Source organism: Gorilla gorilla, chromosome 6, assembly GCF_029281585.2.
Source record: "Gorilla gorilla gorilla isolate KB3781 chromosome 6, NHGRI_mGorGor1-v2.1_pri, whole genome shotgun sequence".
Classification (NCBI taxonomy): Eukaryota; Metazoa; Chordata; class Mammalia; order Primates; family Hominidae; genus Gorilla; species Gorilla gorilla.
Window position 1 is genome coordinate 78,792,168 of NC_073230.2, and position 15,912 is coordinate 78,808,079.

General features: G+C 44.3%; 1 protein-coding gene across 14 annotated transcripts in view; it reads left to right on the forward strand.

Moving 5' to 3' along the window:
- The first annotated feature begins 802 nt into the window (after positions 1 to 802).
- The window catches only part of AUTS2 (activator of transcription and developmental regulator AUTS2), a 1,185,632-nt gene continuing 1,170,522 nt past the window's right edge, over positions 803 to 15,912 (forward strand). For 7 of the 14 annotated variants that reach the window (XM_055392673.2, XM_055392677.2, XM_055392678.2 and 4 more), the window contains exon 1: positions 896 to 2,494. In XM_055392673.2, the coding sequence (XP_055248648.1) occupies positions 2,186 to 2,494 (309 nt within the window). In that variant the 5' untranslated portion in view covers positions 896 to 2,185. Of the gene's footprint in view, positions 2,495 to 15,912 lie in introns of all 14 variants that reach the window. The other 7 variants (XM_063708588.1, XM_019031381.4, XM_019031382.4 and 4 more) reach the window with 2 other exon arrangements.

Consider the following 15,912-nt stretch of genomic DNA (forward strand, 5'->3'; position numbering starts at 1 on the left):
CCCCCGGCTGTTAGGCCTCGCGCTCCCGGATCTGAAGCCACCCGTGCGTCCCAAGGTCCCCCGCTGGAAGACGAGGCGGGGATCCCAGGGGTCATCCGGGCGCAGGGTCACTCGTCCACGCACTGTGGTGCCACGTGGAGGAAAAGTTTCCAACTCTGCCAGTTGGTGCTCCCACTGCGCCCAGGCGGAGCAAAGGCCCGCGCTTTGGCACCCGCTCCCCGTTCTGTCTCCTCCAGTCGCGCCCCCTCCCAGGGACGCCCACCTTGTGCCCCTTCTCTGAATTCCCTTCTCTCCTCGCAGCGCAGGTAGCCAAGGGAAAACACCCTTGGGGGCTGGTGGGGTTTCCCGAGAAGGCGGCCTCGGGCCGGCCAGGGGTAGAGGATCCAGGGACAAGTGTCCCGAGGAGGATGTGGGGGGCGCGCGCGCGAAGTGGCCTGGGAGCAGGGGCCCGCACGCGTCCCCGCTGCGACAGGCGGGATCCTCCGGCGGCTTCCACGCCCTGGCGCGCCAACTCTGCCCGGCCGCGGCCGACCCCACGCGGGCGGCCCCCTCCACGCCCCCGCCCCCGCCCCCGCCCCCGCCCCCGCCCCCGCCCCCGCCCCCCTCACAGCTCCCCACCGCCCCCCAGTGCGCAGGCCCGGCCGCCCCAGCGCGCATGCCCTGGGCTCGCGAGCGCGGCCAGCCCCCAGCCTTTTGCTTTCTACACACTCTACAACTGGGGAGGGGGCGGGGGAGGAGGGAGCCCAGCCGTCCACGTGATCCCGCCGGCCGGGGCCGCGGGGGCGGGAGCGCGCGCCGAGAGTGGCGCGGGGAGGGCGGGTGCGCGGGAGCGCGCGCACTCGAGCGAGCGAGCGAAAGCACGAACGAGCGAGCGAGCGAGCGAGCGAGCGGGCGGGCGCGGGGTTGGGCTGAGGCGGGCGGCGGCGGCGGCGGTGGGCTGGCCGCGGAGGGGGAGGAGCGGGAGCTGCGCGAGGCAAGCAGGCGGGCGGGCGGAGGATGGGGCAGTGCCCGGGCTCCCGCTGCAGCCGCCCGGGGACACGCCGTGCACCCTCCGGCTCGGGGCTTTCTCGGCGGCGGCGGCAGCAGCAGCAGCAGCAGCAGCGTTAGCCGCGGCGGCGAGAGCAGCGTTCCCGGCTGCGCTTCTCCCTCAGGCGGGGCGGCGAGAGAAGCGGCGGCGGCGGCGGCACACCGGTGTCTCTCCCGCTGGAGATTTCTTTCTGCTTTCCTCATCGACTGACTGACTCACCCCCTCCCTTTTTTGAGGAAGGGTGACCTCTTCTCTGGGACTGGAAAAAATATTTTTGTGAGGAGGGGGGCGGGTGGCAGCGACAGGGTTTGCTTCTTCTCTTCTTTCATCTCCCTCTCCTCCCCCCTCGAAGACCGAAAAGCAAACCCCACAACTGCTCCAGCAGCATCCTCCTTCCCTTCCTCCGCCTCCCTTCTCCTCCGCCGCTCGCAGTTTCGCCCTCTCCTCCGCTAATGATTGCATTATTATGCTCCCCTCTCTGGGGGGTCTCGCCCCTCTTGGGTCGCTCCGGAGCCCCGGCCTCCCCTGGCTGCATTTCTTAAAAATTTGGGAGCCTGGGAGTGAGTTTTCTCCGAGGCGTGTGTGAGAGGCGGCGGGGGTGTTTTCCTGCGCGAGGGGCGGGTGAAGTTCATTGCCCCCACTTTTCCCGCGACCTTTTTCGGACCCGATTTTGGATCGGGTTGAGGGGGGCGCGGGCGTTTTCGGGGGGCGGGGGGCGCGGCGGAGAATGGCCGCGGGGAGGGCTCCCCGGAGCCTCCCAGTCTCTTGATCAAAGCATTCCGCTATTCTGATTTATTGCCTGCTTGGTGAGTTATTTTTTTTCCTGTAAAGGAGACCTGTGTGTTCAGCCATTACTTTGCTCGGCGCTGCTCCCAGGCATCTCCGACCCTCGGTGCTGTGGGGAGCCCCACACTTGGGCTCCTCGCCTCTCGCCCTCGCTCCCCGTCCCTCCTCCCCTCTCTCCGCCCCTTCCCCCTTTTCTTTCTCCTCTCTTTCTTCCCCTCTCTCCCTTCTTTCGGCCGCCGTCTCCCCCGCGCCCTCCTCGGGGCGGAGGGAAGCCGTGAAGGGGGAGGGAGGGCTCAGTGTCAATTTTTTTTGTGTGTGGCCGCGGCCGTAGCCTGTGGCGGGCGAGCGGGGAGACCCCGGCGCAGCAGAGCCATGGATGGCCCGACGCGGGGCCATGGACTCCGCAAAAAGCGGCGGTCGCGGTCGCAGCGAGACCGGGAGAGGCGCTCCCGGGGCGGGCTGGGGGCCGGCGCGGCCGGCGGCGGCGGGGCTGGCCGGACCCGGGCGCTCTCACTCGCCTCGTCGTCGGGCTCCGACAAGGAAGACAATGGGAAGCCCCCGTCCTCCGCCCCGTCCCGGCCCAGACCCCCGCGGAGGAAGCGGAGAGAGTCCACCTCGGCAGAAGAGGACATCATTGATGGATTTGCCATGACCAGCTTTGTCACTTTTGAAGCGCTGGAGGTAAGGGGGACCCCCCTTCCCCCGGGTTCCCTTTATGCACGACCCCACTCGGCTGCGCCCGGCTCTCCTGCCTCCCTCGCCGCGCTCCGGGCTGTCTGTCTGTCTGTCTGTCTAGGCTGAGGTCTTATTGTTGGTGGGGGGAGCTGGGGGCGCGGGCAGACAGGCAGCAGGAGGGAGTCGCAAAGCCGTGCCTGGTCTCCTCGTTTCCTCGCTCGCCTTTCCCCTGCGCCCCCTCCCTGCACCCCCTCCACAGCAGATGGGCAGAAAGAAAGGGGTTCGGGCATCACAACAATGCGCCCCCTCTCCACAGAGAGCTCTGCCCCCACTCCTTCCTCCTCTCCCTCCCCAATCATGGCTTCTTGGCTGGTGGAAGTCTCTTTGCTGTGTTTGGGGCGCCTGTGGACGGTTCTGTGTGCTTTCTACAGTCATATGTTCGTGTGTGTGTGTGTGTGTGTGTGTAGTATATACCTTTCCCGGGTGTCCTCGGGACTGGAGACTGATGGGGTTTTGTGATTTCTTTGCGCCTCCCCCCATTACCCCCCCATATTCTTTTTTTTTTTTTTTTTTTTTTTTTTAGTGAAGCTGGGGAAGGGGGCGTTTTCTCCTGGTTGGGAGAAAGGAGGGAGGAGGGGAGAGAAGAGGGAAGGGTGGAATAGCTCTCTGTATTCTGTATGGGGTTCTGTTACAGAAAGGGTTAATTATAATATTATCTATACACATACATAGGCACATGTGTGTGTGTACATGAGCAATTTAGTTAAAGGACAGAAAAAGGTACACCAGGGAAGACTGGTGGGAGGGAAGAATAAAATCCTAGCTGCTATCTGAAGGGCTTGTCACCAATTGTCCCTCTCCCTTTCCTTTTTTGTGTTTTCTTTTTTTTTCTTTCTAAGTGATTGGCTTTGTGTGTGTCTATGTGTGTGTGTCTTTCTTTATTCCTTGGGCACCTGCAGCGTTGATTTTCAAATGCACATTTTCCTTCCGGCCAACTGGCTCCTAGGGTAGGGGAAAGGGAAAAGGGAGGGAGGGGGAGACTGTCCAGGGTTAGGGGGAAACTGTCTTTGCCTGGACCTGTCTCCTTTGGTGTGGTATTGGTCATTGGCCTCTATAAATTTAACCGCCTAATTTCCTCCCCCACCTCCCTGTCCCCACCCCCCACACACCATGCACACACACACAGAAGGCTTTGAGATTCTGCAGAGTTGGTCCACCTTTCTTAAGCACAAAACCAAGATACGGTTTATAGTTGGCTTATAGTGTTTCATGCACCTGATGTGATGGTTTGAGGTTCCTGAAGGAAACTTTTCCCTTTCCATTTTTTTTTTTGCGTTATTATGGTATTGTTTCACATGCTCAGATGCAAGCTTTGTTAATGACAGCTTAAATCTCACATACAGTAACTGTACAGGTTTAGATTGCTGGTTCTGTTTATGTGTTTGGGTGTCAGCTTTAAATATTTTTTTCAAAGGAAGGCTTCCTATCAGTGTTGTCCTTTTCTGTGTGAACTGCTTTTGGTTGGGCTGCTGGTGGTGATGGTGGTGGATGGTGGCCAGTGGTTGGGAGTAAGGGAGGTATTGGTGGTGGTGGTGGTGGTGCAGGTGGTGGTGATGGTGATGTTGGTGGTATTGGTGGTGGTCATAGATTTTGATGTTAGTGATTGAATCAGTTACTCTTTGGTTCTAGAATTGGTGCTTTATTGGCCAAAATTTTGAGTGTTGAGGTTCACCACTTATTAGAATAATTCCAACTGTGGCTTTAAGTTTGCCAAGGTGGGTGGTTACCGTACAGTGTGACCTCTTTCTGTCTCTCTCTCTTGCTTTAAAATAGGAGTTGAAATGGCAGCATGTTCCTATTAGAACATGCTGCTTGGAATTTGGTTCATCATTGCTGTCTGTGGTTGGTTTTGGAAAGTACTTGTAAGAGCTGGTTACAAGTGGTTCTGCTTTCTGCATGGTTATCCTGAGCTCAACAATCAAGAGGGGCCACTGGATTCCCATGAACATTTTTGGAGGACAAGTAGGGATATATGTGTGTGTATATATATATGTGTGTGTGTGTGTGTGTGTATATATCTCACTTATGCAGTTCTTTTTGATGGTTTTATTTTTAACAAATAGGTATTTGACTGGGCTTGTGATATATATCTATTTGGCTTTTGCGAGAAAATGCGCTCATTTTAATTTATTTTGTGCCTAAAAAACTTGTAATTTTAAAAGCAGACCAAGTTCAAAATGTACAGTTAATACCATTTCTTTCTTTGCTCTGATTATTTTTTTCTGCTACTTTTCTAGATTCAAAATCCAGGATATTTTGGTTAGCTGAATACTATGTCACCTTCATATCTAAATATCATATGTCTATCTATGTGTAGGTATAAAAGGTCTAACTTTTAAAAAAGTTTACTTAAAATTCTGTAGAAAAAATTAAACATACAGAAGTAGACAGAACACCCAACATCCAGGTTTGAGAACTACCAACTCATATCTCATCTTGTATTTTCTATATTTCATCTATTTCCTCTCCCACATATGATCTCATCCATATTTCTCATACAGAAATACTTCTGTATGAATCCCTAAACCATAACGACTCCAAAAATCCTCAGACCCCACCAAAACCCGCACAGCAGTATTATCACACTTAAATGAATGTATAACAGTTGACTAATATCAAATATCCTGTCAGTGTTTACATTTTAAGAGGCCCAACTTTTGTAGGGAAGCCGTAAATACGTTTGTCAGATTAAAAACACACAATGGGAAATAGAAATCATCATATATGTCTGGTTCTTTGGCAAAAGGTAGTTTTGTTGGCTGCGTGCTATCACATTGTGTCCGTGCTGGATGGTCAGAACATATGTGTGCAGTGATTGTTAAATTAAAACCTCTGGTGGTCCACTCTATTCAGTCTGGAAGATTTATTGAACTATCACCAAGAAATGTGAGGGCTTATTGGGAACAGGCAACTAAACTATGAGCTTGGACAAAAATGTGTGTTGGGGGAGTGTTTGTAAAAGTTAAGAATTATTATAGATGCTAAGAGTTATCCTAAATACATAGTATGTTTTCGGGCCTTGTGTTTAGAAATGAAATCAGTTGTCACCACATGTCATTAAGGCTGCTGCTGGTATGATATTGTGAAAAGAAACCAGAAATATTGGCTTGCACAGCTAGGTTTATAGCTTGTGCCAGTTCAGAGCAATAGCTGGCAAACAGTGGAGTAGCATACTTTGTGTGTTAATGGACACATTATTTGACTCCATGATTTTGTTCTGAGTAGCTGATTTTGGACTTCCCTTTTAAAAAAGAGGCTCCTAACTCATTATGAAATGCGCTGATATAAATAGTTCCAGTTCAACTGATTTTACTGATACTGGAGTAAAAGTGATAACTTGCCTAATGAGAACCTGCATTTTTATCTTGATTATTTTTTGCTGTTGTTGGATTCTTTTTTGAGATGATGAAAGCTTTAGGGGTAGTTTGACAAGTCTCACATTTTATAGGCAGTGAAACTGGCTGAAACAGTTTCATATTCACAGGGACACTTGTCTTGAGTAATTGTGCCCTGAAGTTCAAGTGTATGATTATGAAGAGCCTCATGATAGAAGATAAGAGGGTAGGCGAGGAGGCTAAAGTTGAACGTGGTGTTCTTTTCATTATGCAGTTGAGAAGCAGAATTAACATGGGTATATAGTATATTGTTTGTTTGGATATTCTTCGAGTGATAGGATGAGAGCAAAAATCCCCAGATAAGATGTCTAGTTTTCTTAAAAAGTGGCTTTTAGCAAAGTATAAATGGGAATGTTGGGGTCCTACTACCATCAGTGTGTCCTGATGTGTCAGATAGTGTTGGCTTTCTGCTATTTGGCTTTCTTTTCTGTGTTGTGTCTATTAGGAAGCCACGTGAGTACCATGGCTGAAAACTTGACTTTGCAAATCCATTATTTTTCCTCTCATTCCTCTTTTGTGCACTGGGTTCTTAGGGCCTCCTTTTGTACAGCTGACCAAGGGAAGCTAAGATGAAATTTGTGGAATTAGCAGAAAAGAGGCCAGTTGGAACTTTATAGGCTTATGAAAGTAAAGGAAGACTCATTTCTAGTGGTTAGAGCATCAAACCAAGACTTTGATGCGGTCTTCACTTCCTGGCTCTGTTTTCAGGGCTTACCCCACACATCAGTAGCATAAGTGGGCTATACAGAATTTGGTGTACTTATAACATGCCATGTTAATAGGCTCTCACAATTTATTATGGTCAAATCACTTTAGTTGTTTAAAAAACAACATGAGTCACATGCCTTCTGTCAGTCTGCAGATATTTATGGAGTGCTTAATATGTGCAAGGCACTAAGAATATAGAGAAACCAAACATAAATCTAGCGTTTTGAGAAAGTATGTAGTTTAGTTGATAAATTAAAGCCAGCACCTATGAAATAATTTTGAAACAGGTACTTGAATGCCTGATATCAACTAAGCGCCATAGGCTTTTAGAGACAGGCTAGTGAGATAGGCTGAAGTGTTCAAGAAGGCTTCATGGGTGGGGAATGGGACCTAGAAGGGTGAAGTGATTTGGATATATGGGGAAGGAGTTGGAGCTAGGGAGAGCATTCTAAAGGAATAATGAAGGCACAGGAACAAGATGCTACATGGTTAGGACTTGGGGGCAAGGAAGGGCGGGTGGAAATGAGTACAAAGGTGGTAAGTAAAGAGTGCTTGTTAGTGGGGCAGGAGACCTGTGGAGACCCACATTCCAGGCTTGGCCTGCCTAACTAGTGTGGCCTTTGAAAGTTAACTTTCTAAAAGCATCATTTCCTTTATCCATTAGTGGAGAGGTTTAAACTAGTTTAGAGTAAAGCTTCTCAAGCTGGAAGGGAACATAGCTTTACGGGATGTTCATAAATTGTTTTTTAGTCTGAAACAGAGTGATCTACCGCCAAATAGTTTCTGAAACTTGATGGGCTAGACAAAATTAAATGGATGCCATGTTCTGTCAGAATTAAAAGTCTATTGTGTGAATGTGAATTTTGAATATCAGAGAAGGCAATGTGTTGTGCCTAATTTCCTGAATCTATTTTGACCACAGAGCACTTTTATTCTCTGCATTGTAATCTATAATCCAGTATGGGAAATATTAGAAAGGATCCAAAAAAGTCCCTCCAGATCTTGGAATCTGGTGATCTCTGAGTCTGGGGTGAGTGGGCTGATGGTAGACGACTTGGAAAACCAGGCACAGAAGCTTGTAGTCAGTGCGTGGGAGCTGCTTCTTAAGCAGGAGTGGCAAGGGGAGTGAAAGTGAGGAAGATGTAAACAGTGAGGGAGACTAGTCCATGTCTTTTCCTGCTCCCCTTTCCTGCCTGACATCTGCCTTTTTACTGATTGTTACCAACCCCACCGGGAGGTGAATATTGGTGAGTGGTTCTCATTAATAGCTCTTTCAGTGTGATGATACTAGCCCAATTCTGATGCCACCAAGCTGCCCTTCAGCCAATGTTTTATCCTCTTTGTCTCTTCTGGTTTCATATATTGCTGCTCTTTGGCAACCTGTAAAAAAAGGTTGGTTGGGAAAGGAGGTTGACATTGATGTTAAAACAACGATTTCAAATTATCTGCCTTTGGCTTGCTGTATATGAAGTGGTAGTTCAAAAAAGGGTCAGAACCTCTCTTTTGCTGTTACATAGCCAGGAAAAGCTGTGGAACTGTGTTTCTGTTGCATTTTTCACTTTCTTTTTTGGAAAATTTGGCCATGGGACTGTAAAATAAATGGGTCAGTTCCAGCATTTAACTTCTGAAAGTGTGCATAGCTTTAGGATCTGAGAAGGGATGAGAGAATTTGGAGGAAAGGAAGGGTGTGAATAGTGTGTGTGGTTATGAATTCAAGTATTTTACTGTACTTACGAGTTTCATTATTTTACTTTATAAGGCAGAGCATCACTTGAGGAGTATTTATGTGAGATATGGTTGAACGTTGTGATATGATGATTCCATGCAGCTTTTGTTAATTGTGGAGATTAACTACTTGCACCTTTTTTTTGGAATTAGAATGTAAATGAATCCGTGAATTTAAAAAATGAATTATGAGGTTAGGAATTGAGACTTTGATCCTCTCTGAGAGTAGTGTTCTGTAGTTCTCACTGTTGAAAAAGGGTTAAGAAAACAGAAAAAAGTCTACATTCATGGAACAGGTTCTGATTATATAAGAGAAAACAGTTCTGCCCCAGCTCACTAATTATTTTTGATCCTCTCCTGTCTCAAGTTTTACCAAATTCATTATCATATAGCTCTTCTAAACTTCAATGATCTAAGTTTTCAAATCTACCTGAATCTTTTCAGAACTTTCTAAAATTAATAGTTGCTCTCCCATTACTAGGTTCTTTATCCTACATCTGCAGCATATTGGGTTTAATCCTAATTCTGAAAGAAAAAAAAGTTGCTTCTTGAGGAGAAAAAAAACAGCATGAAACACTTTTACAAAGTTAGGCTGCATTTAGTATATTATGACTACTATACAGGATAGGGGTAAAATAAAATAAAATGTAAAGCCACTAACCCACCATCCTTCACCCTTTGCATGCACGCAGGTGCGTGCACACACACACAAACACCCGAAATGCCACAGACCTTCTCTTCCAAAGGCTTCCAAATCTCGTAGCTCTTAAGACCTAAATTATTCCTTAATAGCTAGCCTCAACTATTGTTGTGTCCATCTGGGGACCTCATTTCTAATCCTAACATTCTTTAAAACTGAATAATCACCATTTATCTTTGATAATACATAAAACTGTGGTGTAGAAGAGTCTCAGAATCTATCACCCTCAACACTCCTTGAATCATGAATTAGGATTAAACCCAATATGCTGCAGATGTAGGATAAAGAACCTAGTAATGGGAGAGCAACTATTAATTTTAGAAAGTTCTGAAAAGATTCAGGTAGATTTGAAAACTTAGATCATTGAAGTTTAGAAGAGCAATATGATAATGAATTTGGTAAAACTTGAGACAGGAGTGGATCAAAAATAATTAGTGAGCTGGGGCAGAACTGTTTTCTCTTATATAATCAGAACCTGTTCCATGAATGTAGACTTTTTTCCCCTCTGGGAGGTGAAGAGGACATAGAATTTAAGACTGGTGAGACCCTAAGTGTGTCTTCTTTCTTCCAAATCTGAGCTGTGTTCTCCTTCATTTCTTCTAACACAATAGCAGAGTAATGATAGTTTCCATTATAGCTTTACATCTGTTGGTATGCAATTAATACATACTGTGAGGTCACAAAGAATAGGCCCTTTTTATGCTGTTAGTATGAGGAGGGGAGGAGTGGGTTTTCTAGAATTTGACTGCCCCTGCTTGTTTAGGAAGAAACTAGACAAGTACAGGCTTCTATGTCTTAGTCCTGTTCAGGTCTCTGATTCCATCCATTGCAAGGGGCTCTGGACCCTGAAATCATATGAATTGGTGCCTTCTTTGAAGGTGTTTATTTCACATATTAGTGTATGTGGCTCTCTTAGGGTCCAGTTAGATTCCCCGCTCACCTGCTGCCCACCTCCCTCCTTTCTTCCCTTTCTCTCTCCTTCATATCCTTCTTCCTTCTCTCTCTTCCTTTACTGAGGTAGAGCTATCAAAATTATGAATGCTGTTAATAAAAGGTAATGCATTTAGGACATTGTGTATGAAACGCAGAAATTCAAAAATTTTAAAATTTCATTATTTGAACTGTGACAATCTGCTTGAGGAACTCTAATTTAGCTCTCTAAAGGTGAATTGCTTGCCACAGTTTTCTTGGCCATTACAGCTCACTTTTCTAATTTCTCAGCTTATGTCTGAATTCTAGTTAGTTTGTTTGCCAGAGCAAACCTTATAAATGATCAACTACATACAAATATTTTTAAAATGACTTAACTGTCATTTTAGCTTGCACTATACCTCACGGTGCCATACCCCCTTGTTACCTCTGGAGCCCTGGAAAACCCATGTGCAGTAAAATGGAGTCACAAGAGAAAAGCCCACAGTTTGTAAGTAATGGAAAATTGCTAATGCAAGTTGGGATTCATTTTTGGCAGAAAGTCTTTAAATTGCAAGTATTGTGTGGCTGCTATTAACTGAAGCACAGCCTGCAAATATAGATTGTGACTCTTGGTTACATGGGTGAAATCTGATATTTTCTTTCTTTTATTTTGTTTTTTTTTGAGACAGTGTCTTTCTTTGGTTGCCCAGGCTGGAGTGCAGTGGTATGCTCATGGCTCACTGCAGCCCCGACCTTCCTGGGCTCAGGTGATCTTCCCACCTCACCCTCCCAAGTGCTGGGACTGCAGGTGCATGCCAGCATGCCCAGCTAATTATGTATTTTTTGTAGAGGTAGAGTTTTGCCATGTTGCCCAGGCTGGTTTCAAACTCCTGGGCTCAAGCAATCCACCCTCCTCAGCCTCCCACAATGCTGGGATTACAGACGTGAGGCACTGCACCCGGCAAGAAATCTGATATTTTCAAACTGTGGCTAAGTTCTAAACCTGAGACTGAGTTTTAGTCATTGCCAGGGACAAGTAGTGATGACACCTGAGGGATCTCATTTTCCTTGTTGTCCCCACACGTCTACCCTCGTCTGCAGCACAAAATCTCATTTTAAGTTTTTGTAAAGTTTCTGATGGCAGTAATATTTTAGAACTTAAAAAGAGGAATTAAGAGATTACAGTCCCATATTATAAGTATTTCTTAGTTGTTATATTGAAGTAGACTTCTTTTTTCTTGTTTTCTTCTAGATCTCTTTGTTCAGTTATACTCGTTGGCTAAAGGTTGCTGGTTAAATGTTGTTTAGCGAAATATTCTATAGTTAAAATCTTTACAAAGGAAAAAAGTAAGAATGAAGATGTGGATAGCACAATAATTGAACATTAGATTATTACTTGTTTTCTAGCCACATGATAGAAATTGCAGTGACTTCCACCCATTCTGTCTGTACGTGTTCAGTTGGCAAAGAGAATGAAGGTCCTGGACCGTGCTTTTCTAAGAAATGATTTTATATAGTTGACATTATACTTTCACTGGAGCAAAAAGGGAAACAAGCATTTGATTAGTGTGTCTTACTGCATATTGTGGTCTGCTCCCTCATTTGTTACGGTGGTCACTATAATTGCTTGACAATTACAGTTTTGAGATTAATATGCAGAGCTAAATCTTTAGGAGGTATCCTAAAGTTAGGACATAAACTTTTTCATAGCAGCCTTTTGATCCATTTTATTCCAGCCATTGCTAGTTGATGTGCATTCTAAGCCGTGTGGCATCAGAGGCACAGATGTTGTCTTTAGTGATGTAGTTCTACCTCTCATTTTGCAAATGAAAACAACAGCCCACAGGGGTTAATTGACCTGTTCAAGATCACACTGGGAGTTAGAGGCTCTCACTGTTACCCTATGAATCTAGGAGTCTGCTTCTTGTAAGTTAGTACTGGGGAGTCCCAAGGATTGGGAACCTTGGAAGGAGATTTTTTAAAAACAAAAAGTCTTACTACAAATGTGGATGAGCACCCATGATTGTAAAGCTTCCCATTTCAGCTAAGAAATGTTCTGATTTACACAATATCAAGAACCTTTAAAAAGTATTGTTCTCTCCCTGCGCTCTCTCCCAGTGTATCACCCTGAAATTAGTTGGCCTTTCTCTGTAGGTACATTCATCGTTTTTAAACACTGCCTCCCACCTCCCTTTTATAAGGATGTAAAATAAAAAAATAAATATTAGGGTGGTTTCTCATCATTGAATGTCTAGTGGAAAGATAAAATAATTATTTGGAAGTAAGATGACCTTAATGTGGCCCATGTAAAATTTTTAACATAATTTCTTTGTGTAAAATATTTTCTTTAGCCTAGCAATCTGGAAACTCAGAGCAACTTCATAACATTGGTAGCAGGATGTATGGAGTGAGTGAACTTTGGAGTATAGTGGAGTTGAAGGCTCAACCAAAATTTTCTTCGAGGAAATACTCAAAATATTAAATCCACATGACGTGTTGACTAAGGCATCTTGCCTGTTCATTGCTGAACCAGAACATTTATAACAACTGTTTCTCATGTGTATGTATTCATAGCCATTCATATAATGAAAAGAAGTTTTCGTGGGATTGTAATAACATATCAAGATGGATGTAATTAAAACAGAAGCAGATTGACACCCTGAATTAAATGTAAACCATAAACCAGGATACCTGAGCATTGTGCCTTACATATTTGCTGTAGGGGGCAGTCAGCCAAATATGCAAATAAAAAGACATTGATGAATCTTCCTGGGTGTGTATGTGGTTGCAGAGAACCCAACTATTTTATTAATCTTTTATCAAGCATTGTTTAGATTTGCAGCAGCCATGGAATGTATTAATTTGGCAGACCAAATAGCTTAGGACCAGAAAGTAGGAAATAATAAAGGGAAGACATGATTGATATGCTGTCCTATAAATAACACATGCGACTGACAAAGGGGCTGAGTAATCTTTAGATCTGTGCTTCATTTCATTAATGGAGTTGTTAAACCAGGATGTTTGAGTTGAACTTCAATCAGAGAGGCTCTGCCTCCCATTTAAAATGCAGGCCTATCTCTAGTTACTCTCTGGACTGATATGTTGACAAAATTGGTGTAAATCGAATTTTTGTAAATTGGATCAAATGCACTAGGGGAATCTTGCTGTGAAAAATATGAGTCCTTTTTATCAACTATAGTACTCCTCCTCTCTGCAGGGAGGCTGGGATTTTGGTGGAGTGAGTCTCTTCAGATGGGCATTGCTTCCTCTGAGACAGTTTCCTGCATGTGTTCCCGGTGCTCTGTTCCCCGTGCTCCTGGAAGACAGTGACTGTGAGATTTGCATTTTCTCTTCAGGTTTTATACCTCACTTGGTCGGTGCTTCCAGGAATAATTGGTGGTGATTTGAATAAGCCCGCATCATTCAGATTTCAGAGCTTGGTTTTCAAGTGCTTGCTAAGGAGGGCTCCCAGCTATGAATATGGAGTATGATTTCCATATCTGTTCCACTGGGGAGTCCAGGCATGTCATAACCACTTCAGAGTCATGATTGTATCGAGACACCCTAGCTTTAATTTTTCTATATGACAGTTCAGTTTTAAAATTGTAAAGATGCCAAAAGCAGGGCTGCATTGTTATTAGGGAAGTCAGTGACATCTGTTATATCTTGTTAACCAGGGGAGGAAAATGCTTTAATCAAAACATCTAATTATACCCTATGAACTGATGAAATATCCTTTGCTAAATTTTTGGAATTGGCCTTAATGGTAGAAGCTGGCCTCTATCAGAACTGTGAAGTAAATTTACCCTTTTTATTTGGAAAAATATTTATTCCTAACCGTAGTGACATAAGGGTATTTTAATTGTATCAGATTACTTTTATATGTGTGTTGAAAATAGTTATTTTTCAGAAGTTGTTCAAGCCAGCATCACATTTTTGTTTTTGTGCTGACTCCCTTAGCATATGAGGCTCCCAGAGGGAGTTTGTATTTCCAGATGTGAGCCTAGGAGGATATGTGGTGTCTTAGAGCCACCTGGGGAGGGAGCAGATGATAATTGCAGGTGAGATGCAGGGGGATAATTCAGCCTGTGTGCTGGGAGGTGCGATTTCACACCTTAATGTTGAGACCTGCTGTGTTAGACACTTGTGTTGTTTTAAAATGTTTTATTACTCTAATATAGAAATGGACCAGATTGTTCCAGGTCACCTTCAGTTGAAAGAATATAAATGTTTTTAAATATTGAAGTATAATGTGATTCCAGAAATGGTTCCTGTGTTTAAAAGTAGTTTTACATATATCTGAAAGCATTAAAATCTGTTTAACTCAGCATGTCTATACTGCCTCTACCTCTGTTGATCATTTTTTAAAAATTGTAAATTATTTTGGCAATGTGGCTTTCCACTTTGAATCATTCAAGCTTCAAACTGTCCAGTAAAACTATCCTTTTATCTATATTTCAAACCTAGAATTAATTTTAACTATAGCTATTAGTTGTTTCCAGAATCACTGACGATGATTATAATATTAATGATAGTACATTATTGATAGTCTTAATGCTGGGATATGGATTATTTCTGAGAAATGATTAGGTCTGAGAAATGCTTTATTTCTTAGTTTTAGGGGTATTTCATCTTTCTGACATGGTTTTCCCATGTATGGAGATCTTGGGGCCCGCCTGAAGGAGTTTTTTGAAGTGCTGACTGTGACACTATGGGCTTCATGTTTACTTTGGGATCTGGTGGGAAGTTCAAGTGCTATTAATTTTTCCTTGGTCTGTTTTATGCTTTGTAATGGCTTTCTGTGTGTTTTTTGGGAGTTAAGACTAGAACCTTGGAAAAGAGAGAGCCAGAGTTTTCTCCCTATATTTCTATTTTAAAACTTTTTTTTTTTTAGACATGGTCTCACTCTGTTGCCCAGGCTGGAGTACAGTGGCGCAGTCATGGCTCACTGCAGCCTCGACCTCCTGGGCTGAAGTGATCTTCTCACCTCAGCCTCCTGAGTAGCTGGGACCACAGGCGTGTCTCACCATGCCTGGCTAATTTATTATTTGTAGAGACGGAGTCTTCCTATGTTGCTTAGGCTGGTCTTGACCTCCTGGGCTTAAGCGATCCTCCCATCTTGGCCTCTCAAAAGTGCTGGGATTATAGGCATGAGCCACTGCGCAGCATTTTATTTCTTATGTATTGTTATTCTCTCTATATTCTCTGCCTAAATGTAACCCCTGCACTCTTTCTGTATATATCCTTCTGGGGATATTTGAGGCTTTCAGAACTGTTTCTTTCTTCACTCAGTAATCTATGCATAGTAGGTACTCAGTCATTGCTTATTTACAGTTGACAACAATTCCATGAAAAGAAATTTTTGAAGAGGGAGCTGCTATTTACTATTCGCCTTGTGCCAGGCATTGTGCTAGCAATTTTGCATTCGTTATCCCATTGACGCACCCCATGAAAAAAAGAATAATAATCGCTGTTTGATAGTTGAAGAAACTGAAGCACAGAGCCGTTAAATCAACTTGGCCAGGATCAGTATAAGAGAGGCAAGAAATGTAGCAGTTTTTGCCTGACTTGAAAGCTTGGGCTCCTTATCCTTTTACTCATTTTCATACAGATGCATTTTGTGAAAGATGGCCACATGGTCTCTAGTAGACCACATTTGTTCATTGTTGTGCTGAAAATTGTTACAAAGGATTTTCTAGGTATAATAATAGGATTTAGGGAGGGGAGAGTACTTATTGTCCAGGTCTTTATTTCCTTTGAAAAGTTGGAGCTTACAGTTAGGTTGCTGCCACTCATACGATATATCTGTAACATATCCGTTGTTTTTTCTCTGTTTCACTGTTTCTCCCTGTTATAAAATCTGACCTTTTCCCAGGTTATACTACTCAGGTAGATTTTAAACCATTGTCAAAGGCAAGGATTCA